The 24,522-nt window shown below is 49.7% G+C and overlaps 2 protein-coding genes across 2 annotated transcripts in view; one reads left to right on the top strand and one right to left on the bottom strand.

Annotated features, from left to right (window-relative positions):
- The first annotated feature begins 2,045 nt into the window (after nt 1–2,045).
- Nucleotides 2,046–16,878, top strand: Rsph9 (radial spoke head 9 homolog). Its single transcript, XM_021149893.2, has 5 exons — nt 2,046–2,419; nt 5,002–5,167; nt 9,519–9,648; nt 11,362–11,508; nt 16,648–16,878. The coding sequence occupies exons 1-5, from the start codon at nt 2,193–2,195 to the stop codon at nt 16,806–16,808; spliced, it is 831 nt and encodes a 276-aa protein (XP_021005552.1). The 5' UTR covers nt 2,046–2,192; the 3' UTR covers nt 16,809–16,878.
- Nucleotides 16,879–17,233: 355 nt separating this feature from the next.
- Nucleotides 17,234–24,522, bottom strand: part of Mrps18a (mitochondrial ribosomal protein S18A) — a 17,355-nt gene continuing 10,066 nt past the window's right edge. The window contains exons 3-6 of the mRNA XM_021149891.2: nt 23,437–23,544; nt 20,868–20,991; nt 20,595–20,664; nt 17,234–17,637 (exon numbers count right to left, since the gene is read on the bottom strand). Coding sequence (XP_021005550.1) covers nt 17,493–17,637; nt 20,595–20,664; nt 20,868–20,991; nt 23,437–23,544 — 447 coding nt within the window. The 3' untranslated portion in view covers nt 17,234–17,492. The remainder of the gene's footprint in view (nt 17,638–20,594; nt 20,665–20,867; nt 20,992–23,436; nt 23,545–24,522) is intronic.

Here is a 24,522-nt window from a genome sequence, read left to right as displayed (position 1 = left end):
GTTTGTCATACCAGGTTGGCCTCTTGTGCATTCCCCACCCCCCATGCTTCCTGTACTTATATATTGTGTTTAAGACTTACAAGGCTGGGTTGGGTAGTGCATGCCTTTAATCCTAGCATTTGGGAGCCAGAGAGTGACTGATCTCTGTAAGTTCAAGGCCAGCTTAGTCAACAGAGTAAGTTCCAGGACAGCCAAGGCTACATAGATACCCTGCCTCGAAAAAGGCACTTATACACATTATTTAATGCTAATTTATATGTATAGGTTACTACTCCATTATAAAGGTGAGGTTTGGCAAGGCTAGTTTGTTTAAGTTAGAGGTTCTTGTGAGTCACAACCCCGTTGGGGGTCAAACAACACTTCCACAGGGGTCACCTAAGACTTGTAAAACACACATTATGATTCATAATTAGCAAAGTTATAATTATGAGATAGCAATGAAATAATGTTATGGTTGGGGGGGGGGGTCACCATAACACGAGGAACCATATTAAAGGGCTGCAGCACCAGAAAGTTAAAAACCATTGGCTTCGATGGCAAAGCATGAATTGAAACCTGTTCACCTGCCTGCAGAAACTGCTCTTCTCTGTGTTCTAATGTTAGTGTGGTTTTTCTCTGAAATAGCCAGGATTTGCTCTGTCCCTGATGGATGTGCTACCAAGCTCTGAGAAGGCCTTCTTTTTTTTTTTTTTTTATTTCAGTTTAAACCCTGGAGTCCTTTGAGGAATTTTTTTTTTTTGATTTATTTATTTATTATATGTAAGTACACTGTAGCTGTCTTCAGACACTCCAGAAGAGGGCATCAGATTTCATTATGGATGGTTGTGAGCCACCATGTGGTTGCTGGGATTTGAACTCGGGACCTTCGGAAGAGCAGTCGGCGCTCTTAACCACTGAGCCATCTCGCCAGCCCCGAGAAGGCCTTCTTTAGATTCTCAATACTGATGTGAACCCATTCCTGACGGGTAAATCCAGTAGAGGGGAACACAAGATGTTTGGGCTTTGTTCTGTGTGACATCCCCTGAAGTGTATCCTGTCAGCCAAACTGTTGGCTGTTTTTGTGTCTGATATTGCTTTACAGAAGAATTAAGCCATATTGCCAAAGCAGGGCACGATGGTGGAGGGCAGGACCTGATGTGTGAGTGGGGGCCATAAGTTAACTTTGAAATGACCAGCCAGGTCAGCTCTCTAATGCCCATTAAAAAAGCCTCGATGAACAATATCCAGGCAATCAAAACAAAGTAATTATCTGAGCAAATTAGACACTTATTTCTCCCTGGGCTTGGCTTGGAGGCCCAGGGCATGTTGACTTCATGAGTCTTCCACAAAGGAATCCAGAAATAAGATCAGTCATTGACAAGGCCTGAAACAAGCCTTCAGAGGACCCCGTTGATTTTGACTTTGGAGACTCCAGAAGTGGATGTGAAGTAGCAGTGGTTAAACTAGCCTGAGTTAGGCTAGCCTAGGGAATACAGAGCTGATCCTCTGTTTGGGTCTGAACAGCTGTGGAGCCCAAAGTTATGTAGCTGACACACGTGTAGTCTGTAAGTGGCTTTTTTTTTTTTTTTTTCTTAAAGAGACTACGTATCTCTACACACTTCAATCGTGTGGCTAGCTGCGACCTTGTTATGTAGACCAGGTTGGCCCTGAACTCGAGTTCTTCCTCCTGAGGGCTGGTATTAAAGGTGTGTGTGGGCCACCACCCCTGGGAAACTGTCACCCTTTACATTCTTTTCCAAGGATTTCCCCGATTTGTCAGACTAGTCCTGGCAGTAAACAAAGAGCTCTCACGTGAAAACTGGAGGGGTGGGTTTAGGTGTCAGAAACTGCTTTTAGAGTCAAGGTATCAGATTCTTTATAAAATTCTCAGGCCAAGAAGTGATATGCCCAGGTTGAAATAATACAGCTAGTGGCCTTGTGGCTTTGTATTGGGTTTCTTCCCAAGTCCGTATGGGCAAAAATGGAGTATGTAATGTGGAGTGCACATAGGGGGAAGCCGCGCTGGGATAACAGAATACATGAGTCTACACTGTACTGTGAAAGTCCATGGCCCCCGGAAAGGGCGGGTTTGGCGAGATGGGCGGTCCGGTGGGTGGTATTTTGTTTCCTGCTAGCTTAAGGGGTGGGGCTCAGGGTCTCCATGGAGACAGCTTCTACCCGCCAGACTAGCTTGGAGGAGAACGGCTGGCCTGATGGACGCCGACAGCCTCTTGTTGTCTCTGGAGTTAGCGTCTGGCAGTGGGCAGGGACTCAGCCCTGACCGTCGGGCCTCACTGCTCACGTCCCTTATGCTGGTGAAGCGCGATTACCGCTTCGCGAGGGTCCTTTTCTGGGGCCGCATCCTCGGTCTTGTGGCGGATTACTACATCGCACAGGGCTTGAGTGAGGACCAGCTCGCACCACGCAAGACGCTCTACAGGTGAGGCGACTCTGGCAGATAAGGCTGCAGGAGGATCCCGAAGGGTGTCGGGTGCAACTCCAACTGGGGAAGGTGGGTGCGCCCAGAACCTACGCAGGAAGCACCTGTGGGTGGGGCTTGAGGAGGGAAATGAGCTTGAGGACTGAGATGTCATGGAACTGTGAGGGTCCTGTGGATCCTGACAGGGTGGGAAAGTGGCCTGGGCAGGGTCCAAGGAGGCAGCATTGTCAGCCTGGAGTTGCATGGGAAACTGGTCTAGATGGATTCGTTAGAGACAGAAGGCTAAATAAACTGAGCGGGCACAGAGTGTAGAAGTCCTGGAGATGGCAACTGGTGTAGAATTCAGGTTCTAGCTGTGGACTGGATTTGGCTTGGAGAAGTCAGACGCTCTGAGATTTGTACTGAAGCTGTTTAGAAACGTCTCTCTGGGGAGTGTAGGCTCTGCAGTGGGAGGTGCTCTTTCTTGGAAGTGCAAGACTTGTAAAATGGGGAAAGAGCTGGGAGCAATTCTGCAGTGTAAGCCTCCCAACATCTTTCGGAGTTTCCTAGGATGCTAGGGGAGCCTATCATGCTATTAAAGCATCCAAGCAGGAGGTATCCGGGGACTTCTTTTATCTACCTATGCATCAAACCAGTATTGAAGGAGGATCAGAGGTTCAAGGTCAGTCTCAAATACACAGGGGGTTTGAAGCCCCTCTGGGAATTTGGGGGCTGGAGACATGGCTTAAAACTTAAGAGCACTGGGTACTCTTCCGAACAACTGGGATTCAATCCGTAGCACATACACGGATTCAGAACTACCTATAACTCCAGTCCTAGGGGACTTCTTGGGACACTGTACACATCAGGTGCGTGTACATATAGGTAAAATACTCATACACATAAAAATAAGTAAAGACCCTGTCTCAAAAAAAAAATTGCTAGAACTAAGGTATCTTAAAGCGATGCCAAGAGTCCCGGGCTTTTGGAGAAGAGCTAAGCTCGATCAGAGAGCAGCTGCCCCGGGTTCTGAAAGGTGGGCACTTCCCCACAGCCGCGAGCTGGAGAAACCTTCCTGTACTGGCTGAAGGCTTTCCATGGTTAGGGAAGAGACAGGAAGTACACTGGACAGAGGCAGCAACCATCGACTGGGAGAAGTCAAGAGTTTGAGCTTTGTCCGTAGGCCACCAAGGAACACCTGTGGGGTCATATCTGAGTGGGCAGATGATCTGGAAGTATGGTGGGATGGGCACTCAGAGGTCTTTGTAGTGTCCAGAGGCAAGGGTCTGGAAGGGGAAACTGGCTGAGGGAATGGAGGTGGTGGGGGAGATTTAGGAGAGAGACTGACAGGCTAGACGGAGGTGGTGGAGAGTTCGAGGCTGGTCCAAGCCAAAGGGTCAGCTAAGTGTTGTCACCACTTACAACTGAGAATCAGGGCAGCAGGAACCGGCTCAGGCCGGTAATCCCAGCACTTGAGCTGTTGAGACAGAAGGATTTCAAGGTCAGCCTTGGCTACAGTGAGAGACCCTATATCAAATAACAAAACCACTCACAGGCAAAGAGACAAACCTGACCTAACAACAGGCAGAGTAACTGGTATGGAGTGCCTGAGGGCAAAGCATAACCAGGCATATAAAGTACAGTTTGGGAATCCACATTTGGGCTCAAGATAAGGAGACTTGTTTCTGTAAGCATTTGTTGAACTTCTCTTGCTTCCATCCTGGGCAGAGCCTAAGCATAGGACCTCAAAGCCCACCCTCACAGCGGTGCACTTCCTCCAACACGTCCTAATAGTAGGACTTCCCACGGGTCAAGCATACTCAAGCCACTAGAGGTGTTCTGCCAGCATGTATGCCTGTACACCATGTGTGGACCTGGTGTTTACAGAGGCCAGAAGAGGGCATCAGATCTTCTGCAACTGAAGTTACAGACAGCTGTGAGCCACCATTTGGGTGCTAGGGAACCAAACCTGGGTCCCCTGGGAGAACAGCAAGTTCTTCTAACTGCTATTTCTCCAGCTCCCAAAAATAGAATAGTTGGAGAGTGGGAAATACACCAAACGGACTGCGTATCAAGTGTTCGGGTGGGCTGTCCCATGGACACTGTCTGAGTCAAGGTTTCTATTCCTGCACAAACATCATGACCAAGAAGCAAGTTGGGGAGAAAAGGGTTTATTCGGCTTACACTTCCATACTGCTGTTCATCACCAAAGGAAGTCAGGACTGGAACTCAAGCATGTCAGAAAGCAGAAGCTGATGCAGAGGCCATGGAGGAATGTTCTTTACTGGCTTGCTTCCCCTGGTTTGCTCAGCATGCTCTCTTATAGAACCAAGACTACCAGCCCAGAGATGGTCCCACCACAAGGGGCCCTTCCCCCTTGATCACTAATTGAGAAAATGCCTTACAGTTGGATCTCATGGAGGCATCTCCTCAACTGAAGCTCCTTTCTCTGTGATAACTCCAGCCGTGTCAAGTTGACACATAACTAGCCAGTACAGACACCTTGGAGGATCCTGGGGTGATGGTGTTTTCCTGTAAAAAGGGTGGTGGGAACAGGGCACAAAGGGGGACTGGAGTCCAGCATGTTTGTCTGTTGTTGGCAGCCTGAACTGCACAGAGTGGAGTCTCTTGCCCCCTGCCACAGAGGAGATGGCCATGCAGATATCTGTGGTGAGTGGTCGTTTTATGGGCGACCCTTCACACGAGTATGAACATACAGAGTTGCAGAAGGTCAACGAAGGAGAGAAGGTCTTTGATGAAGAAGTGGTGGTACGTGCAGGGCTGGGGGGAGGTAAGTGCAGGGCTGTGTGTGTATGTGTGTGTGACTGCAGGGTTATGTGTGTGTTTGTGTGTAAGTGCAGGGCTGTGGGGTGGGAGTGGGGGTAAGTGCAGAGGTGGGGTGTGTGCTGTCGGGGGAGTGTGCTGGAAGGGTCTGAACAAATGTCAGTCATGGCTGAGGGTCAATGGGGGAGTGTGTGAGGATGGTAGACAAAACCCTAGCGTCCCCCCAGCCCCACAAGCCAACCCCAAATCAACACAAGAACAGAGAGTGTCCCAGGGCTGGAGAGATGCTCGGTGATTGAGAGCGCTGGCTGCTTTTTCAGAGGACCTGGGTTCCATTCCCAGCACCCATATGGAAACTTACAATTGTCTGTAATTCTAGTTCCAAAGGATCAGTGTCCTCCTTTGACCTCTGTGGGCACCAGGCATGAAAGCAGTACACAGACATACATGCAAGCCAAACACTCATGCACATACAAACTGCATGGTCCTAGCCTGGAAGAAACAAGAGCAAGTCTTACTACGATGATCTAGTGTCATGGCCATCACCATTGCCCAGGTGTGCACTGAGTCCCCGGGGAGCTAGAGGCTTTGCCGCTGCACCTGTAGCAGTCCTGACGGCGCTGCATGGCATGACTTACCGTCCAGGTGGTGAAGAGGACACTGGAGCTAGTGGCTAAGACCACCTGAGGGACAGGCAAAGAGAGCAGATGGGCAGCTCCTGTAAAACCTGACTTCCCATGGGGCTGGAGAGAAGGGTCTGTGCTATGTCCTGTGGACTGGGAGTGTGTATACATGTGGACACTGTTATTGTTATCATCATCATCATTATTATTAATTGTTATTTGGGTTTTTTTTTTGAGACAGGGTTTCTCAGTTTAGCCCTGGTTGTCTTGGAACTCACTCTGTAGACCAGGATGGCCTCAAACTCAGAGATCCACCTGCTTTTGCCTCCCAAGTGCTGGAATTAAAGGCAAGAGTTACCACTGCCTGGCTTTTATGATTAATTGTTGTTGTTATTCTTCTTATTATTTAACAGTGCTGGGGATCAAGACTAGGTCTTCTGCCATTGAAATACATTTATTTATTTTTTGTGTGGAGTCAGGCTCTCCCATGGAGGTCAGAGGGCAACTTGTGGGAGTCAGTTTCTCCTCCTCATATAAGTTCTAAAGCTTGGTCCTTAGGCCATTAGTCTTGGTGGCAAGTACCATGTCCCACAGAGCCATCTGGCCAGCCTTTTTGGACTAATCTTAATTTTACTAGATAATACACCACATGGTTCCTGAGTCATAGGCACTAAAAGAAATGCAATAAAATTTCCTTTCTTCCTCTTTTCTAGGGGACATTATGTAACTGCTTAGCATGTGTGTGTCCAGCCGGGCGGTGGTGGCCCACGTCTTTAATCCCAGCACTTGGGAGGCAGAGGCAGGCGGATTTCTGAGTTCGAGGCCAGCCTGGTCTACAAAGTGAGTTCCAGGATAGCCAAGGCTATACAGAGAAACCCTTTCTTGAAAAACAAAAACAAACAAACAAAAACCAAAACAAAACAAAAAAACAAAGCATGTGTGTGTCCCTGCCTGGTCTAGGGGACATTATGTAACTGCTTAGCATGTGTGTGTCCCTGCCTGATCTAGGGGACATTATGTAACTGCTTAGCATGTGTGTGTCCCTGCCTGGTTCAGATTCTTCTACTGCATCAGCAGCCTTGGCTTGGCCCAGGAGCTTAAAGGGCACAGTCACATCACCAGCCTGCATTTTCCCACGATCCTTGACAATCTGACTCCATTTTGAAGACTGGAATGCTCTTTCTAGACACCAATGCTAAGTAACCCCCTGGCATCTATGTGTGTTTCCTTTTAAACACAATTTTAAAATGGCTGTAGAGTTGGCTGAGTTGTTCAAAGCCCTTGTTGCTCTTGCAGAGGACCTGGCTCAGTCTAAGTCCCCATGGTGGCTCATAACTGTCTATAGCCCTGGTTCCAGAGGATCCGACATGACACCCTCTTCTGACCTCTATGGGCACATAGAATACATGCAAACACACATATGTACAAAGTAATAAAACAAAGTATATTAAAAATATAAACTGGCAGTGTGGGATGTCCACAATTGCCCCTTTTATGAAAACTTATCTTCCAGAGACCTTTCCATATCAGCACCCCAACCAGCCATCCGGCTCTTTGTGCCAGTGTGTTTAAATGTACTGTGTTTAAACAATATCTGATTCACGGAAAGTAGTTTCCAGGTTTTAGCTCTGACAAGCATGTCATGCCAAGTGGCCTTGGGCTGACGTCATTTCCAACGCGTGCATAACTTTATCTAAAGGGCCAGTTCCTAGAAATGCCACTGGGGTCAACAAGTAAGGAGCTCATGTTCTGAAGCTAAACCAAAGGAGAATTCAAAGCACCAGCCTTGCATCTGAACATGGGTGATGCTAACAGTCTGTCTAGGTTGTCTCAGGGGCAGCCACATCTTCCACCTGATACATGTGCTTTCCCGAGCCTCCAGTTTTCTTTCTGTATAGTAAGGGTGGCTTGTGCCAAGTCACTGAGGAAGCATTCATGGCCCCTGGGATGTGTGTGTGTGTGTGTGTGTTCTGAATGTTGGTTTCTGCCTCCCCTTACCAGTCATGTGTTAGGTGGCATTGTGAGTTCAGATGCCTCTGTCCACAGGCTTGTTATCAAGCTCAGCTTGCTCGCTTGTCCTTTCTGCTGCCCCCTGTTGGGAACTGCAATGGAATATCATCCATTTAAGTTTGATAACTTTATGGAGAAATGCTTGGTGATGTCAAGCCTAAACAGTGATCTCAATTTTACATTAAAAATATGCATAAAAATAAAGAATACAAGAAGCATCTCAATATGTTAATGATTGGGGGGTAGGATAGTTTTAATCCCCTTTGATATGCTTTTCTACATTATCCAAATAATGTACAGTGAACCCGATTATTTTCATATATATGTATGTATATAAATTGTATTATTTTTAGTGTGTCTGTGTGTTTGGGCAAGTAAGTGCCACAGTATAAGTATGGCGGTCAGAGGATAACTTTAGAGAGTCAGTTCCCATACCTTGCACTTTCTTTTTTTTTTAAAGATTTATTTATTTATTTTTAAGCTTTATTTATTGATTATATGTAAGTACACTGTAGCTGTCTTCAGACACTCCAGAAAAGGCAGTCAGATCTCGTTACGGATGGTTGTGAGCCACCATGTGGTTGCTGGGATTTGAACTCCGGACCTTTGGAAGAGCTCTTACCCACTGAGCCATCTCACCAGCCCCCACCTTGCACTTTCAAAAGCAAAACTTACTTCTTTTATGTACATGAGTGCTTTGCCTTAATGTCTGCATCCTGCGTGCAGGCTGTGCGATCCCTAGGACTATAGTTACAGGTGGCTGTGAGCTGTAGATGCTAGGAATCAGACCCCAAGCAGCCTGTAACCCTGCTGGTGCGCTCAGCCTCTGGGCCATCTCTCCAGCCCCCTTCCATTTGTTTTTCCTTAAGGCAAGGTCTCTGTTGTTCCTGTTGCTGTGTTATTTAGACTAGCTGTCCCTTGAACTGGGCACTTCTGTCTTTGCCTTCCATCTCATCATCTCTGTATCCAGGTATCCAGCTGTTTTATATTTGTTCCAGGTTCAGATAATCAGGCTTGCAAGAAGCTGGCCCATAACTTGCTGTGCGGCTAAGGATGACTTCAAACTTGACCTGGTTTATGGGGTCTGGAGGATTGGACTCCAGACCTTGTAGAAGTTAAGCAAGCATTCTTCCCACAGAACCCCTGCTTTCCTAACTTGTTTTCTTAGTGACAGGATCTTTTGTAGTCCTTGGTGGTCTGGAGCTTTGTATGTAAATAAGGATCATCTTGAATTCCTGGTCCTCTTGCCTCCACTTCCCTGAGTGTTAAGGTTACAGGTGTGTGCCAGCACATGCAATGTGGGGGATTTGAACCCAGAGCATTGCATACAGGTAAGAACTAGGTAAGAGCTAGGTAAGAACTACCGACTGCTTTCATTATGGTTGTTTTCTTGCTCCATGTTTTCAAAGGCAGAATAAAAAAGCCTTTAAGTATGATAGTATGATGACTTAATGGCAGATCTCTGGAAGGGAACACAGCAAACTCATCATGGTGGAGAGAGAAAGAGAGAGAGAGAGAGAGAGAGAGAGAGAGACAGACAGACAGACAGACAGAGACAGACTGACAGACAAATGCATACTCAGCACAACCCAAGTCCCAGGCCCCTCAGGTGGGGAAAAGACCTGGCCATGCAGAGTTTCATGTTGCACTTCAGGGGAGCAGGCACTGTATCCTGGCAGGATGCTCTTTTTCTGTCTCCTCAGGTTCAGATCAAGGAAGAGACTCGCTTGGTGTCCATCATTGACCAGATTGACAAGGCTGTAGCTATTATCCCTCGAGGCGCCCTCTTCAAGAACCCTTTTGGAGTCACCCATGTCAATCGGACCTTTGAAGGTGAGCTCCCTGTGCTCCTATCAGCAGGAGATATGAAGTCGAAGGCTCGGTTGGATATGTCTGGGGGAGCAGAGCAGGGGCATCTGTCCTCCTTGGAGAGTGATTGGGTCCAGGGAGGAGGGGCTTCTGGTCAGCTGCTGGTGGCTGGTGGCCTAGTTTCAGTCCAATGCTGTGAACAGTGCCCTGACAGAAAGTAGTAGAATGAAGGGGAAGGTACAGTCCACCTCAGCAGGAGCTTGAAACAGCTATGCACATCACAGTTAAGAGCAGAGAAATGAGTGTGTGTGCACATGCACACACACACACACACACACACACACACACACACACACACACACACTTGCTTTATGCTTAGGAGCTTTCTTTACTCTTATACAGCTCAGGGCTTCCTGCCTGGGGAATGGTACTGCCCACAGTGGGCTGGGTCTTTTCACATCAATCAACAATGAATATAATTCCCCACAGACATGCCTATTGGCTAACTTGCTCTAGATCAGTGGTTCTCAACCTCTCTCAGGCTGCAACCCATTAATATAGTTTCACATGTTGTGGTGACCCTCAACCATAAAATTATTTTTGTTGCTTCTTCATAACTGTGATTTTGCTACTGCTACTGTTGTGAATCATAATATAAATATCTAATATGCAAGATATCTGATATGCAACCCCTGTGAAAGGGTTGCTAGATTCCAATGGGTCTCAACCCACAGGTTGAGAACCACTGCTCTCTGTACTTTTTAAAATATTTATTTGGCTGGCAGTGGTGGCCCACACCTTTAATCCCAGCACTTGTGAGGCAGAGGCAGGCGGATTTCTGAGTTTGAGGCCAGCCTGGTCTACAGAGTGAGTTCCAGGACAGCCAGAGCTATACAGAGAAACCCTGTCTCAAAAAACCCAACCAACCAAAAAAAAAAAAACCCAAACAAANAAATTTACTTATTTTATGTATACAACTGTACTATAGCTGTCTTCAGACACACTAGAAAAGGGCATCAGATCCCATTTCAGATGGTTGTAAGCTACCATGTGGTTGCTGGGAATTGAACTCAGGACCTCAGAAAGAGCAGTCAGTACTCTTAACCACTGAGCCACCTCTCCAGCTCCCTGTACTTCTTCGTTAAGACCTTTCCTGTACTCTAAAGGCAGAGGCATTGACAATTATTATTATTATTATTATTATTTAGGAATAGAGACGAAAACATGTATTTTCTTTCTTAGTGAATATATACTTTGGCTTAGGGAATAAATACACAAAAACAGAAAATAAGAGGACCTCTTTGTGAGTTCAAACTAGCCAGAGCTACATAGTGAGACTCTGTCTCAAAAATATATATAAAAAAATAATGAAAAAACAAGCAAGCAAGTAAACAAACAAATAGACAAACAGACAAACAAACTCTTTTCCCGGGCAAGTCATCGTTGTGCCAGTTGACAGTTCAGCGATGCAGCTGAAAGTCTTAGCAGGGGCGGAAGTCTACAATCATGGTGACTTGAGGTTTCCTGAATCAGGGTTACCTGATCTTGCTACGGCCCCTTCTTGCTCCTCACAGGGGTCAGGGTCAAGTATGGGGGAAGGAAATGAGCTCCATTTTGTGGCTTGGGTCATCTGTCTGGTGGACAGAACCCTGCACAGCCTCCTCCCTCTGAGCCATGCAGGGAGGAAGGAGCCCTGGACTTTGGGTTAACTGTTCTCCATCCACCTCATCTTCCCAGGCCTGCCCCTGTCTGAGGTCAGGAAGCTTAGCTCGTACTTCCACTTCAGGGAGGCTGTTGATCTGAAGAACAAGACCTTGCTGGAGAAGTCGGACTTGGAGCCCTCGCTGGATTTCCTGGACTCCCTGGAATATGACATCCCCAGAGGTAACAAACCAGCCATTAGCTTCAGGGTATAGGTCTGGCCTGCAGATCAAAGTAGTAGATCAACCATCCACCTTCCTTCTCTACAGCGGGGGCTGAGAACCTGGGCCTGCATTGGCAGCTCACCGGTGTCCTCTTGACCTCTTGAGGGGTGGGCTGAGCCAGAGCCTGGTCTTAAGTGGGGAGCAGGGAAGTAGAGTGACACAGTGTCTCTCGAGATTTTAGCAGTTGTTGCTGTTATCATTTTTAATGCACTTCTGAGCTTTTTTTTTTTTCCAGCCAGTTTTTTAATGTTTTTTTTGTTTGTTTGTTTTTGTTTGTTTTGCTTTTTCCAGACAGGGTTTCTCTGTGTAGCCTTGGCTGTCCTAGAACTCACTCTGTAGATCAGTTTAGCTTCAAACTCAGAGATCCACCTGCCTCTGCCTCCCAAGTGCTGGGATCAAAGGCGTGTGCCACCACTGCCTGGCAAGTCAAAATTTTTTGATGGATTTGTTTGTGTGTGCATGCCATACCGCATGTGGAGGTCAGAGCACAACTCGTGGAGTAGTTGGTTCTCTCCTCCACTCTGTGGGCTCCAGGGATCGAACTCAGATGGTCAGGCTTGGCTGGAAATACCTTAACGGATAAGCCACCTTATAAAAAGAGTTAAAAATCTTTTTATTTTCTTTAATGGGTAAAGCTATATTTATCATGAACACCATATTTTAAAGTATATATATATATATATATATATATATATATATATACACACTTCATAAGCTACCTGAGCAGTTCAGGCTAACAGTTCAGTCAGCTCAGGAAGCTTTTTTCCCCCAAGGAGCACACTTGTCTGCTCTTGCACTTTCCAGGAAAGTCTGTGGTGGTGCAGACCTGTGATCCCAGGACTCAGATGCCTGGACTTCAGTGCACAACCCTATCTCAAATATATCTGCATTTGTATGTCCAAATCCATATATATCTGCATCCGTATATATTCATCATAAACTACAGTTACCATGTTTTACATTAGACTTTTTAGGTTTATTTCTCCTTTCTATCATCATTCTATTTCCTATATCCTTTGATGACATAACTCTCTATTTGCTGATATCCAACCCACTTTGGTACCAGCCCTCCTCCTCGTCATTATGTAGCAGGAGGATCAGAAGTTTAATGTCATCCTTGGCTACATAGTAAATTCTAGATCAGCTGAGCTATATGAAACATTATTATTATTATTATTAAATTTGAGACAGAGTTTCTTTGTATAGCCCTAGCTGTCCTGGAACTCACTCTGTAGACCAGGCTGGCCTCAAATTTGCAGAGATCCACCCGCCTCTGCTTTTCAAGTGCTGGAATTAAAGAGACATGCCATCCACTCAGCCAAAAAATGGATTTTATATGTATGTATGTATGTATGTATGTATGTATGTATGTATGTATATAATTTCCAGGTTCCTGACAAGCTTTGGTGGGAAGAGCTGAGGAGGCTTAAGGGATGGCCCGTGATCAGAAGGCAGTGTTCACAGGTGGACAGGGAAGGGACAAGCAAACCTGCAGGTTCCTGTCTTAGGGCGACTCACAGTGTCAGGGACGATGGTTCTGAGCAGCTGGTTCCACCACATGGAGCACCTGAGCCAAGTCACCTTGAGTGTGGGCTTACAGTGATAGGGGGGTGGCTTCTGGGACTAGTTGGCAACAGAAGGAGAATGACTAGGCTGGGATGGCTCTCCTTATCAGACACACTCTGGTTTCCTTCCAGACTCTTCTAGTGAGAGCTGAATGAGCCGCTGGGTGGCTCTCCTGCCTAGCAGATGCAGTGATGACCTGTGCAGAGTCAGGACTAGAACCCTTGGATACCATGCCTGGCTAGAGGGGTGGAGTCTGTAGATCTTTAGCTCTTTCTACTTAGGAAGGAACATTGTTTTCTGAGTCTGAAGCAGTCATTCAAGATGGCTCAGGTCTCCTCTGAGCAGGTATGAAGTGGGCCTTGTCCTGGGGTCTCTGTTCCCTGTGCCCACAGAGATAAGCCCAGCTTCTCTCCGAGTGGAAGAGAACAGAACGGAGAGGGATATTGCCTGAGGCTAATATCTTGGCAGTGAGCTGCTGTGTGATCCTGGGATGGAAAGTTTTGTAGGGATGGATTCCTGGCAAGATCCTCCTCCTGATGAGTGCTAAGACTTCCCTGACTGTGGGCTTGCACCGGAAGACAGGTGGAGCAGTACGCAGGGCAGCCAGCTTCCTCACCTGGACTCTGCCATTCAATACTCCTTAACCTTTCGCTCTGTCAGCAGAGCATGGAGCAGCTGCTGCGTGCCAAGCTCTTTTGGTGCCCTTGGAATGAGAAAGACAACGCTCTTGTGTCAGGAAGGTTTGAGCGCAACCAGGAGAAGCTGAAAAACAGAAGTTATACTGGAAGATGTTGGAGGGTAGGATGGGGTGGGGGTGCGCACAGAGTAGGCAGCAGAGGCAGCAGGTGGCCGGGGTCCCAACAAAGAGTACTCAGTGCAGTGCCCAGTTTGGGCAGCAGAGGGCAGCAAGAGTCCTGCAGCCAAGAAATTGACCTTTAAAAGCTGCTAGTGGTTAGTGAGGACAGGGAGCCTGAAGAGAATGGGCAGTGTGGTATCAGCTTTATGGGGGTGTGTGAAGATGGCTCCTACGTCTTTTAGAAGCGATCAGGGGACCCTGCCCCTATCCCATTGCTTACTTATATTGGAGGCTGACACCAGGGGTGTCCTTTTCCTCTGTCCCCACTCTGAGAGGGTTGACTACCTTGTGGTAAAGAGAATGGTGGCTTTCAGGAACTTGCAGCCATTTTTTTTTTTTAAATTTCATTTTATGTGTATGGGTATTTTGTTTGCATGTATATCTGTGTACTACACATATGCCTGGTGCCTATGGAGGCCACCATGGCGCTGATGTTAGATGGTTATTAGCCATCACGTAGGTGCTGGGAGTCAAATCTGAGTCCTCTAAAAGAACAGCCATGCTCCTAGCTTTGAGCCATCTACCCAGGCCTTCCTGGCCATTGCTTAGTGGGATGACGTTTAGGGGTTGAGACGTAGGCTACCTGCTGCCCTCTCGACAGCTTGACCTGAGCCTGACCCTTACTCCCCCTGGCATTAGCCTTTCTTCCTGCGAGGCAGGAGAACGAAGTCCATCCCAGCCTAGGCCCCCACCCTGGCATTGGGAATCCCAGGAAGACCTCCTGCTAACTGCAGAGGCTCACTGCTGAGTTCCAGGCTGGATCTTCTCCCCAGTCTCAACACAGGTCCTCTGGAGAGGAAGCCAGGTCTGAGGAGACCTGGGGCTGTGAACTGATCCACCGGATCAGTTCTTCAAAGGGCTACTACCACAGTTGTCTGGGTCTGGTTTTTCCATATTTACAGTTGAGATAGAGGTGAAGGTGACAGGTACACACTGAGTGTCTGCTCACACTCACACACACACACACACACAGAAGGTGGGGGGAGAGAGAAAATGGAGTGGAGCATGGTGTGTGTTCGAGATAATGAGCTGACTGAATCAGGGAGGTTGAGAGGACAAGGACATGATGCTGGGGATGCATGGAAAGGCAGAGAGGCTGGCCCCTGGCATGCTGCAACTCAGCACCCTTTGGCTTGCTTGGTCCCGCCCTCATTGGCATCTGTATTTGTATTTTTTTTTTTTAACTTCCTCACAGTTTACCCATGTTGCTGGGCTTGGGCTACTCATTTCAGCCTCTGCTTCCCATCTCCTTGAAGCAAGAGGTGAGCAGACATGCTGGTCTGAGGGGCCCCATGCCACCATGCTGTTGGTTGAATAGATAGATATCCGGATACAGTGGGGTTAGGGATAGACCCGAGGCTGTTTTCTCCAGGCTAGCGCCTGAGGGAGGGATGCTGCAAGCCAGCCTCCCTGGGTGGGCAATCAGAGCTTCGTCTTGCTTATCTCAGAGGCTGTGTAGCTGTGGGCTCCAAGGGCAATGAGGGATTAGGTCTCTGTAGAAAGCTGTCCAAATGATGTTCTGGGCCCCAGTAATGGGACTTAAGGCTAGAGAACTGTATATTTCTGGGTCTTTTTGTTGCCAAGGATAAAACACAGGGCCTGGGGACACTGTTCTGTAACATTCTATCCTTGTCTCCCCTCAAGCAATGTTTCCTGGAGACTTGTGACCAAGAAAGCCACCAGGGTTCTCAGGTGCCCAAAGAACAGCTGTTGGCTAGGTGTCATACCAACCAGGGCCTGTTTCACTTGATGTTCTGATTCCTTGACGGTGGCACTGGGGCCTAGAGCAAGTGATAGGCCCATGGTGTGGCTTTCACTCCATTGTTCTGTGCATGGCTCAGTCAGGACCAGGGGCAGAGGACCTCCATGCTTCCAGAAAGCTCTGGTTTTGACCTGGGCAGGCAGCTAGCTATACGGGGATAGGCTTCTCTGATGCAGGGTGGCCTCTGGAGGGTGGAAACTGACTGAATCGTGAGGCTGCTGGGTGTGGAGTGACCAGGGTGGGCCATGGTTGGAGGTAGGCTGCGGGAAGCTCGAGTGGTGGGAGCCAGCACCGGGGCTGAGCTGGCAACTGATGAAGGCTCCAGATCAGCCCTCTGAGCATAACTGGTTGGTCCTGTACCAAAACCTTCAAAAGTTATTTGCCTTCCTGGCAGGGCCCAGAGCAGGGCTGTGGCTGGTTTGGGGGAGAGGCCTCTGTGCGCAGGGGAATAGAAGCCCAGATCTGCATCCAGAGGCGATTTTCCCAGGCTCCTTCCTCCCACACAGCGGCTCCCTCCCTTGGAGCTGGATCAGGCCCTTCCAGCCAAGTCATCCTGGCTGCACAGCCTAGCCTGGTCTGAGCTGCCTGGCGTCTTGAGTAGCATGGGGCAGACTCAGCAGCCGAGGTCTCCTCCTACCAGGCATGACTCCACCCATCAGCAGTTGGGCAGACCACTGAGGTGGAGGCCTGAAATGGCCTGACTTCAGCTTGAGCCCCTGGTTGTCTCATCGATCTTAGGGCAGAGGCCCAAGGTCAGTGATTTACCCTGAAGCAAGGAAAGGAAGCCACACCATCTGTGGGTCCCTGAAGTCACCTCTACACTTGCTCCCTTCCCTGTGTCATGAGCAAGTGGCTGTGGCCATCAGGAGCACAGCAACTTTCTCAGTGGCACCTCAACTGTCCCTCCCATCCAGGGTCTTGGAGCATCCAGATGGAAAGGGGCAATGCACTGGTGGTGCTGCGTAGCCTGCTCTGGCCAGGCCTCACCTTCTACCACGCTCCTCGCACCAAGAACTATGGCTACATCTACGTAGGCACAGGCGAGAAGAACATGGACTTGCCCTTCATGCTGTAGGAAGGCAGGCTGGATATTTATGTGGGGTCGAAACACTCTTTCATAAAAAAGTTCAACTGTTGGGCCTTTTTGTTCTGTCTTGATTGTTGTCATTTTGTCCCTCTGGCAATCTAGTCACCTGGCTATGAAAGGCCAGAAAACATAGTTCTGAACCAAGAGGCAGAGGCCTGGGATGAGCTAATGAAGGAGGAGGCATCAAGTGTGGATGGGTGGAGATGGTGGGAAGGGGCGGTTAGGGGCCCACTCAAGTTCCTGGATTCAACTGAAAGCTGCTAGTAACTGACAGTCACTAGGTACTCACTGCAGTGTGGTGCCCGTCAGCAGACGATGTGGCACATGGACCTGCCCCAGGTCCACTGACAGGGCCCATTAGGCAGTTCCCTACTATGCACAGGCCCCACATTTCTAAGCACTGACCACACGGGGAAGCCAAGAGCCTGCTTTATTACATTCCCTTGGGTAAGGCTCCTGTCCCTGCTCCAACCTCAGCCCCAGCCAGGCAGAAGACCACAGTGGCCGGGAGATCCAGCTCCTGGCTGCCCTTGACTCCCAACAGTGCAGCCGGGCAAATCCAAGGCACAGAAGTTAGTTCTCTGTGCTGTTGTGCAGGACAGTGGTTCTGGTGGGAGGAGCAAGTGCATCTTCTAGAAGGTTCTAGTCAGCTCTTCAGAAGTCCAGCTCCCACTAATGCATCATCTTCAGAGGCCGTCTGGAGTAGCAGACATTGTCTTTCAGGAGTGGTGACCCCACAGCCATACCCACCTTGTTCCAACGGTGGCCTTTTTTATAGATGGGCTTGACGGACTTGGGAGCCCAGCGAGTCAGATAGCTGTAGAGGGAACACAAGAGGTTGCCTGCTGGGGCAGGAAGAGCCGGACACTGCCCCCTGGGGCTGTGCTGCACAGGGCAGCCTAGCCTCCCTCACCAGTTTTCCTTTCTCAAAAGGTAAAGCATTTTGGGGGGAGGGGACTGCTGTTTTGTAAACAGATGGGCTGGGCTCTTGAGGCTACAAGTGTGTGTGTACTCAGGACTGAGGCAGAGTCTGGCAGCCCAGGCCCATTCCCTTGACCTTTAAGAGTTGTCAGTGTGGCCGGGCGTGGTGGCGCACGCCTTTAATCCCAGCACTTGGGAGGCAGAGGCAGGCGGATTTCTGAGTTCGAGGCCAGCCTGGTCTACAAAGTGAGTTCCAGGACAACCCGGGCTACACAGAGAAACCCTGTCTCGAAAAACCAAAAGAGTTGTCAGTGTGCATCCACATTGCAGGCAGACGGCAGAGAAGAATCCTGCTTGGACAGCAGGTCTCTGGCCTGACGCTGGAGACAGGAATGTGACAGAAGGCTGGAGAAGGCCTGCACTCATCCCACTTGGCTCCTTTAGACCTCCTAGCCTCCAGGGGACTTCCCAGGGCACCTCAATCGTTGCAGGACCCCATCCCTCACCCCATAGGAAGCAAGGGATGAACACAGCAGTGCTGTGTTCCAGCAGGTTTCTGTAAGTGGGAGGGGCCGGGGAAGATGGCGGCCACCCATGGCCCTCTGGCCTCCTCTGGGGAGGCCTAGGCTCTGACTGTTCCTGGAAGAGTGGGTCAGAGCACCAAGACTGGGGTTTACTCTGTTCATGATGAAACCTGGCTCTGATCAGGAAGGCCCATCCTTCATGCTCAAGAGTTCAGCCACAAAGGCCAGGTCCTCCTGTGTTCTTCTATGTGAGGTTGAGGCTTGCCCTGGCTGCCTCTAGAGGCCCTCAAGTTTTACTTTAAAAACTAGTATTCCTGGCAGAAATTAAAATTTATTTTTTGGCTGACATCTTCTGGCTGACAGAGGACTGCTGATTCACGCCTTTCTATCACGGTTCTTTGGACCTTGAGCTGTGAGCCTCATGCAGAGGGAAAGCTGCGGGAGGTCCGTCCTGCATCTGACCTAGGCAGAGGTGTGTGCTGTGCACAGGAGGTAGGAAGATGAGGCCTGTCCTAGTTGGCTGGACCCACGAACACTGCACTGGGGTACCGCCTGCACAGGGGCTGCTGTTTCTATGGTCAGTTGTTTTAAGACAACAGGTTAGCCCAGCATAAGTTCCGTCACCTTCAGCTGGCCCCTTCACTGGCCTCTCGTAGCCCCCAGAGGGAGAGGTGAAGATGGGGTTCATATACAGGCCCATGGAATAGGTGTTCATCAGGACTCCCGGACTTGAGAAGAGCCCGACTGTGCAGCATCTCCAGAGTTTTCCTTCTCAGCTCTCCTTCAGTGAGCCGTGGCTGCATCTGTGCCACATGGAGCAGCTAGCTAACTGGCGTAGGCTGGGGGCACCTCAGCTCTAGTGAGAACTCAGGCTTTCCTAAAGCAGCCCCTTCCTCCCTCTCCTGAGCAGAGCCTGGCCTGGACACCTGTGTGCTAAGCACAGGAGAGGAGAGGGGTACTATCCCCTCTGCTGGAGAAGACAATGCTGTACCAGGGTGCTGAGGACACAGAGGAGTGAGCAGGGCCCCTGAGTGCAGTCAGGGACCTTTGGGTGTAATCACAGCGTACAGAGATCAGTACCTCCTGAGCCAGGCCTTCCCTTCCCCCAGGATGGCCTTTTGCAACTCAAGAGCCCCCACACATCATCAATCCTGTGTCACACTAAAGGACACCGGATGTAAGGGAGGGAGCCTGGCCTGGCTTCAAAGGCCCGAGGGCAGGATGGATTATGGCCTCCGGCTTGCTGCTGTCTCTTAAAAAGCCAGGGCTGGGGGTGGGCTCAACCCCAAATGAAGCAGAGCATGCCCTACTCCTTGGGGCTGCTGGCAGATAGCCTAGCCCAGCTCAGCTTGGGCTCAGTATCTAGGGATGAGGGAGGCAAGGCACAAAGACACAAGCCTATATTACCCTATCCTACACTCTCTGCTTAGCAACCGGGTCTGCCAGCCTCCACCTAGGCTGTGGCAAGGATCTCTGCACAGGTCTGTTGGAGCTGGGGAGTCTTGCTCTGCCTCAGTCTTCCTGCAGAGTGTCTCTTCCTCACTATCACCAGAGGCAGCTTGACACACTGGAGGCGAGAGGAGCTGCTGGTCAAGGGCATAAGAACCGCAAAATCAATTCTAAAGACCCTTTGCTGAACAGGGGGCTGTTATAGATCTAACTGCCTGTGAGGCCTATGTCAGGGAGAGGGAAACCTGCAATAGGACAGCTGTCTGAGTTAGGTGAGAATCTGCTCTCACTGGAGGGGCCTGCCTAGCCTGCTGGTGCTGGAGGGCTGACTTGAATCTGTCCTCCTAAGGCCTCAGGATAACTCGGTGGCATGGCAGTTATGTGGGCTGTTAACTGCATGACTGCAAGGGGCACTAGTGACTGACTATGCAGGCTGCTTTGATGCAACGCTGTGTATGTCACCCTATCCCAGACAGTCCTCCCATGGCTAAGGCCTTGTTCTGCCCTGTAATGACCCCAGTGCTGGAGAGCTGGGACATCTAAGTTTGTAGAAATGCTCAGACTTCCCCATAGCAGCCAGTGCAGTGTGATATCATCAACAGTGATTGACACAGTCTAAGGCCCACCAGCAGCTTCCTTGCCCCTGTGTCAAGGCCCTCTAGGACAGAAGGAGAAGGGAGCTGGGCCAGGACGGTGGCAAACATCATACAGTACAGCCATGCAGGAAAGGTGCAGGTGTGTGGTGGCTGGGAATGGCGCAGCCAAGCAACATTCCAGCTCTCTCAGGCTGCTGTGAGACCCATGGGACAAGCTCCCCTAGAACACAATGAGATCCATAGGCCCTGGAAAGCTTGGGTTAACTGTAGGCATGACTTCTTACCGGTTGAGCTTGGGTTTATCCTTTGGTAAGCATCCTTCTGGAAGCTGTGGTCTGTGATTTGGTAACAGACCTGTGTGGAAGGAAGAACACATGAGGGGTCAGTCTTCACAGCTCTGAAAGGGCCAGGGGTAAAGACCATGAGAGTGGGGAGGAGGGTGTGTGTGGCTGTGTGTGCGCACAAGCGAGTGCGCTCACCCCCTCTCTAGCTGTGACAGCTGGCTGGGAAGAGGAACTGGAGTCCCCACCACCCCTCTGAGTCTTGGGTACTGTGACCTGCTCGATGAGCCATCTTCACGCACTCCTCGATTTTTCGGTGTTCTTCCCGGCACAAGCCTGTGACCCGCCTGGGCAGCATGCCTCCATACGGCCGGATGAACTGACTGAGCAGCAACACATCCTAGTGAAAACCGAGGATAGGAATGTGGGTCAGCTGGGCTTGCTTGCATGCTAGGAACCTGGACCCCAAGCTCCGTGGGCTCCACAGGGCTCCCAGTGCCATCCCCAAAATGTTCTGACACCATCAGATGAGACCAAAAATGCTGTAGTGAGCGTTTTACCACCAGTCTTTCTTGGTAGTAAGATGCCTGGTGGCCATTCTCTGCTGAGATGGGACATGTAAAGTCTTTCCATGAGAGGAATGCCTGCTTTATCTCAGTCCCATAATGGAGATGGTGCAGGTGGAGTGCAGAGACAGCTGTTCCTGCTCAGGTACTAGAGCGGGGAGGGAGGGAGCCAGATGTGAGGTTCAGTCCATGTTTCCTGTTATCCTGCAGGGAAGGGGTCCTTAGGCTTCCCTGTAGCACCCCACACCTAACAAACTATGTGGGATAAGTCTAGCAAAAAGGACAAACTCTCTTTTCTACCACAAATGGCTCAAAGGGTTAATACTTGCCCTTGCAAGGGCCCAATGTCAGCCTCCGCAATCACTGGCTGTTTGGTAGTCTGCTGTCCTGGCTGCTGTTGCTGTACAACTGCAAATCTGTTTTAATCACTAAACAGCTCCTGGGGAGCCGGGCCCGGAACTCTCAGCCCTACACTCATCAGAAGCAGGTAGTAAGACTTGCACTAAGCCACAGCTAACACGCTAGCTTGTACCCTCAGACTGTACTGCAGGCTGCCAAGCCAGCCAACAGTTGCACACAGCCTGGGCCAGTAGTGCTCCTAGTGGAAAGGGGAAAAGGGAAAACAACTTTAGCCTTTACCTCGGAAAGAATTAGATTTCTTCTCCTGGAAAAACAGGGCCAACTCAATTTCCTGGAAACGGCCAGCAGCAGAGTGCCCGGGTGTCTGGGCAGGTGTGGGCATAGCCTTCCCCCCATTTGCAGCTGAGATTACCGGCATGCCTGTGTATTCACTGACATCCATGGGAAGCAGTTCTGGTCTCAGCCTTTTGCTGCACGCTCTCGGCACTTGAGAGGGCCCGGGGCAGGGGAGAGTCTGGGGGTGGACTGAAGCCAAGGTTCCCCGCCCAGGGGGTTAGTTGGGTCACTCTGTCCAGATCTTCCTGGTCTTATCACCTGACCAGGATCTTTGCCCTTAGTCATCCTGTGCCTTAAAGGGGGAACTGGGACAACACAGGTCAAACTGGCCCAGAGCCTGAATCACCTGAAACCCCAAAATAGAGTGTTTATGTCACCAGTGAGCGCTCTCGAGAACAAGTGTGGGGAGTCCAGGGCCAGGTCTTATCTTCTGCAGGGTAGCAGTTAGCACATGGACTCTACCGGGCACCTCGGATTTAAAGCCCAGCTCTGATACTTAGTGCTGGGTGACTGCAGCACATTCATTAACTTCTTCATACTTGAGAGTCCCTTACTGCAAAGCAAGGAAGAGGAAGTCTCTCCTTCATGGGGTTAATCAGAAGTCTAAGGGCCAGTAAATGGCTCAGCCAGTAAACGTCCTTGCCGCCATGCCTGACTGTCTAAGTTCCATCCTCACACACACAGGAAGGAGAGAACTGAACCCCCATGCCTGTGCCGTGGCATCTGTGCCCTCACAGGGACACACACTCCTCAGAGAGAGGGGGGTGGGATGGGTGGTGAGAACTAAGTGGTGTGGAGTCTGGAGCTCCACGGTGGAGACTAGAGTGTGTCTGCAGATCACACTGTGAACCACCTCATTACCTAAAGGGAGGAGAGCCAAACTCAGACCTGATTCCATCCCCGTGAGAACTACCCGTGCCATTCCAAACAAGGCTACAGATGCAGTCAGTGGCTTCCAGCCCCATAGCCCCAAAACCCCGTGAGGACTGCTGATTGGGTCTGTCTGAGGCCGAGTGGTTTTCCTCTCTGTGTAGATTCGAGTCGCATGCTCCTCAGTACCCTGGGGGACAAAGGCACACTGGCTACTCTAGAACTGGAGTAGAACTGGGTGGTTGTGAGCTATCACGTGGGAGGCTAGAAACTGAACTAAAGTCCTTTGTAAGAGAGACAAATGCTCTTGATTGTAAGCCATCACTCCAGCACCATATTTTATGCATACAGGTGTTTTGGCTGCATGTATGTGTGAGCACCGTGTACATGCGACACCTGTGGAGGCCAGAAGAGGGTAATGGATTCTTCGGAACTTGATCTATATAGCTCTTACCCACACTTGTTCATGTTCAGAACTGAAATCTTGTCCTCTGGAAGAGCAGCCAGTGCACTTAACCACTGAGCCATCTCTCCAGCCCTCAGCCCAGTATTTCAAGCTACCACACAACCAGGGTTGACAGCTACTGGACAAAGTGCTGCCTCTGATATCCTTGTAGAATGCAGCTGTCACTATATATAGGGAGGACAGTGCTCAAGGTAAGAGGCTCCAGACCCCAAAGCATGCAGGGGATGGTCTTTACAGCCACACTTACCTCATAGGTATATTTGTGCTTCAGGTTCCAGCGGCAGATGGGGCACTGGCCTGAGGGGTTAGGGGGATCTGGAGTTGCCTTGGGAGTTTCTGTGATTCGGCCTTCAATCTAAGAAGCAGGGAAAAAATGTCCAGTGTGAGAGCCAGGGTCAGACATCAGATGTGCAGGTCTGCAACTCTGAGCACACCCTGAATGCCAGTCAGGCTTACTTCTGGGCTCTCATGGCAGCAACGAACAGGGCTGCTTGTATGGTGGAGATTTTCTGTATCTACTATATGCTGGGCCTTGGCCACAGAGATGTGGTTTGGTGGCCAGACAGGTGAAGAATACATGTAATCCTAGCACCAGGTGGTAGAGGCAAGAAAACTGTTCAAGGCTAGCCTGGGCTACACGGTATTAGGTTCCAAGTCAGGAGAGGTTATACAGTAAGAATCTTGCTTCAAACCAGACAAAACAGCAATGACAACACAGACAGACATAGAAGCTGGTAACTAGGAGAGTAGTCTTGGCCTTCCTGATGCTGCGACCCTTTAATACAGTTCCTCAGGCTGTGGTGACCCCCAGCCATAACATTATTTTCATTGCTACTTCATGACTGTAATTTTGCTACTATTCTGAATCATAGTGTAAATATCTGTGTTTCCTGATGGTCTTCTGGGGGTGGAGACCCACAGGTTGAGAACTGCTGAACTACAAGAACAGTTTGCTGTTTCAGCTGGATGCTGTCTTCCTTCCTCAACAAGCCACAGTAAAATATCAGAACCCTAGGCTTCTCCTGCCTCTGGGAAAAGAGACAGATGCATGTGGTTAAAATGGGGGCCGGAGAGACATCTCAGCAGTTATGAGTATGTCCTGCTCTTGCACAGGACTGGGCCTTGGTTTCCCAGCATCCAGTTCCAGGGGAATCTGATGCCCTCTTTTGGCCTCCAAAAACATATTTGTACACGTACAGACAGCTAGATACACACATATGAAAAACATGCATATGTACACGTACAGACAGCTAGATACACACATATGAAAAAGTTCCAGCCGGGCATGGTGGCGCACGCCTTTAATCCCAGCACTCGGGAGGCAGAGGCAGGC

The sequence above is a fragment of the Mus caroli genome, chromosome 17 (assembly GCF_900094665.2).
Source record: "Mus caroli chromosome 17, CAROLI_EIJ_v1.1, whole genome shotgun sequence".
NCBI classification, from domain to species: Eukaryota; Metazoa; Chordata; class Mammalia; order Rodentia; family Muridae; genus Mus; species Mus caroli.
Note: the sequence above shows the minus strand (reverse complement) of the source record. Positions and strands in the feature narration are given on the sequence as shown.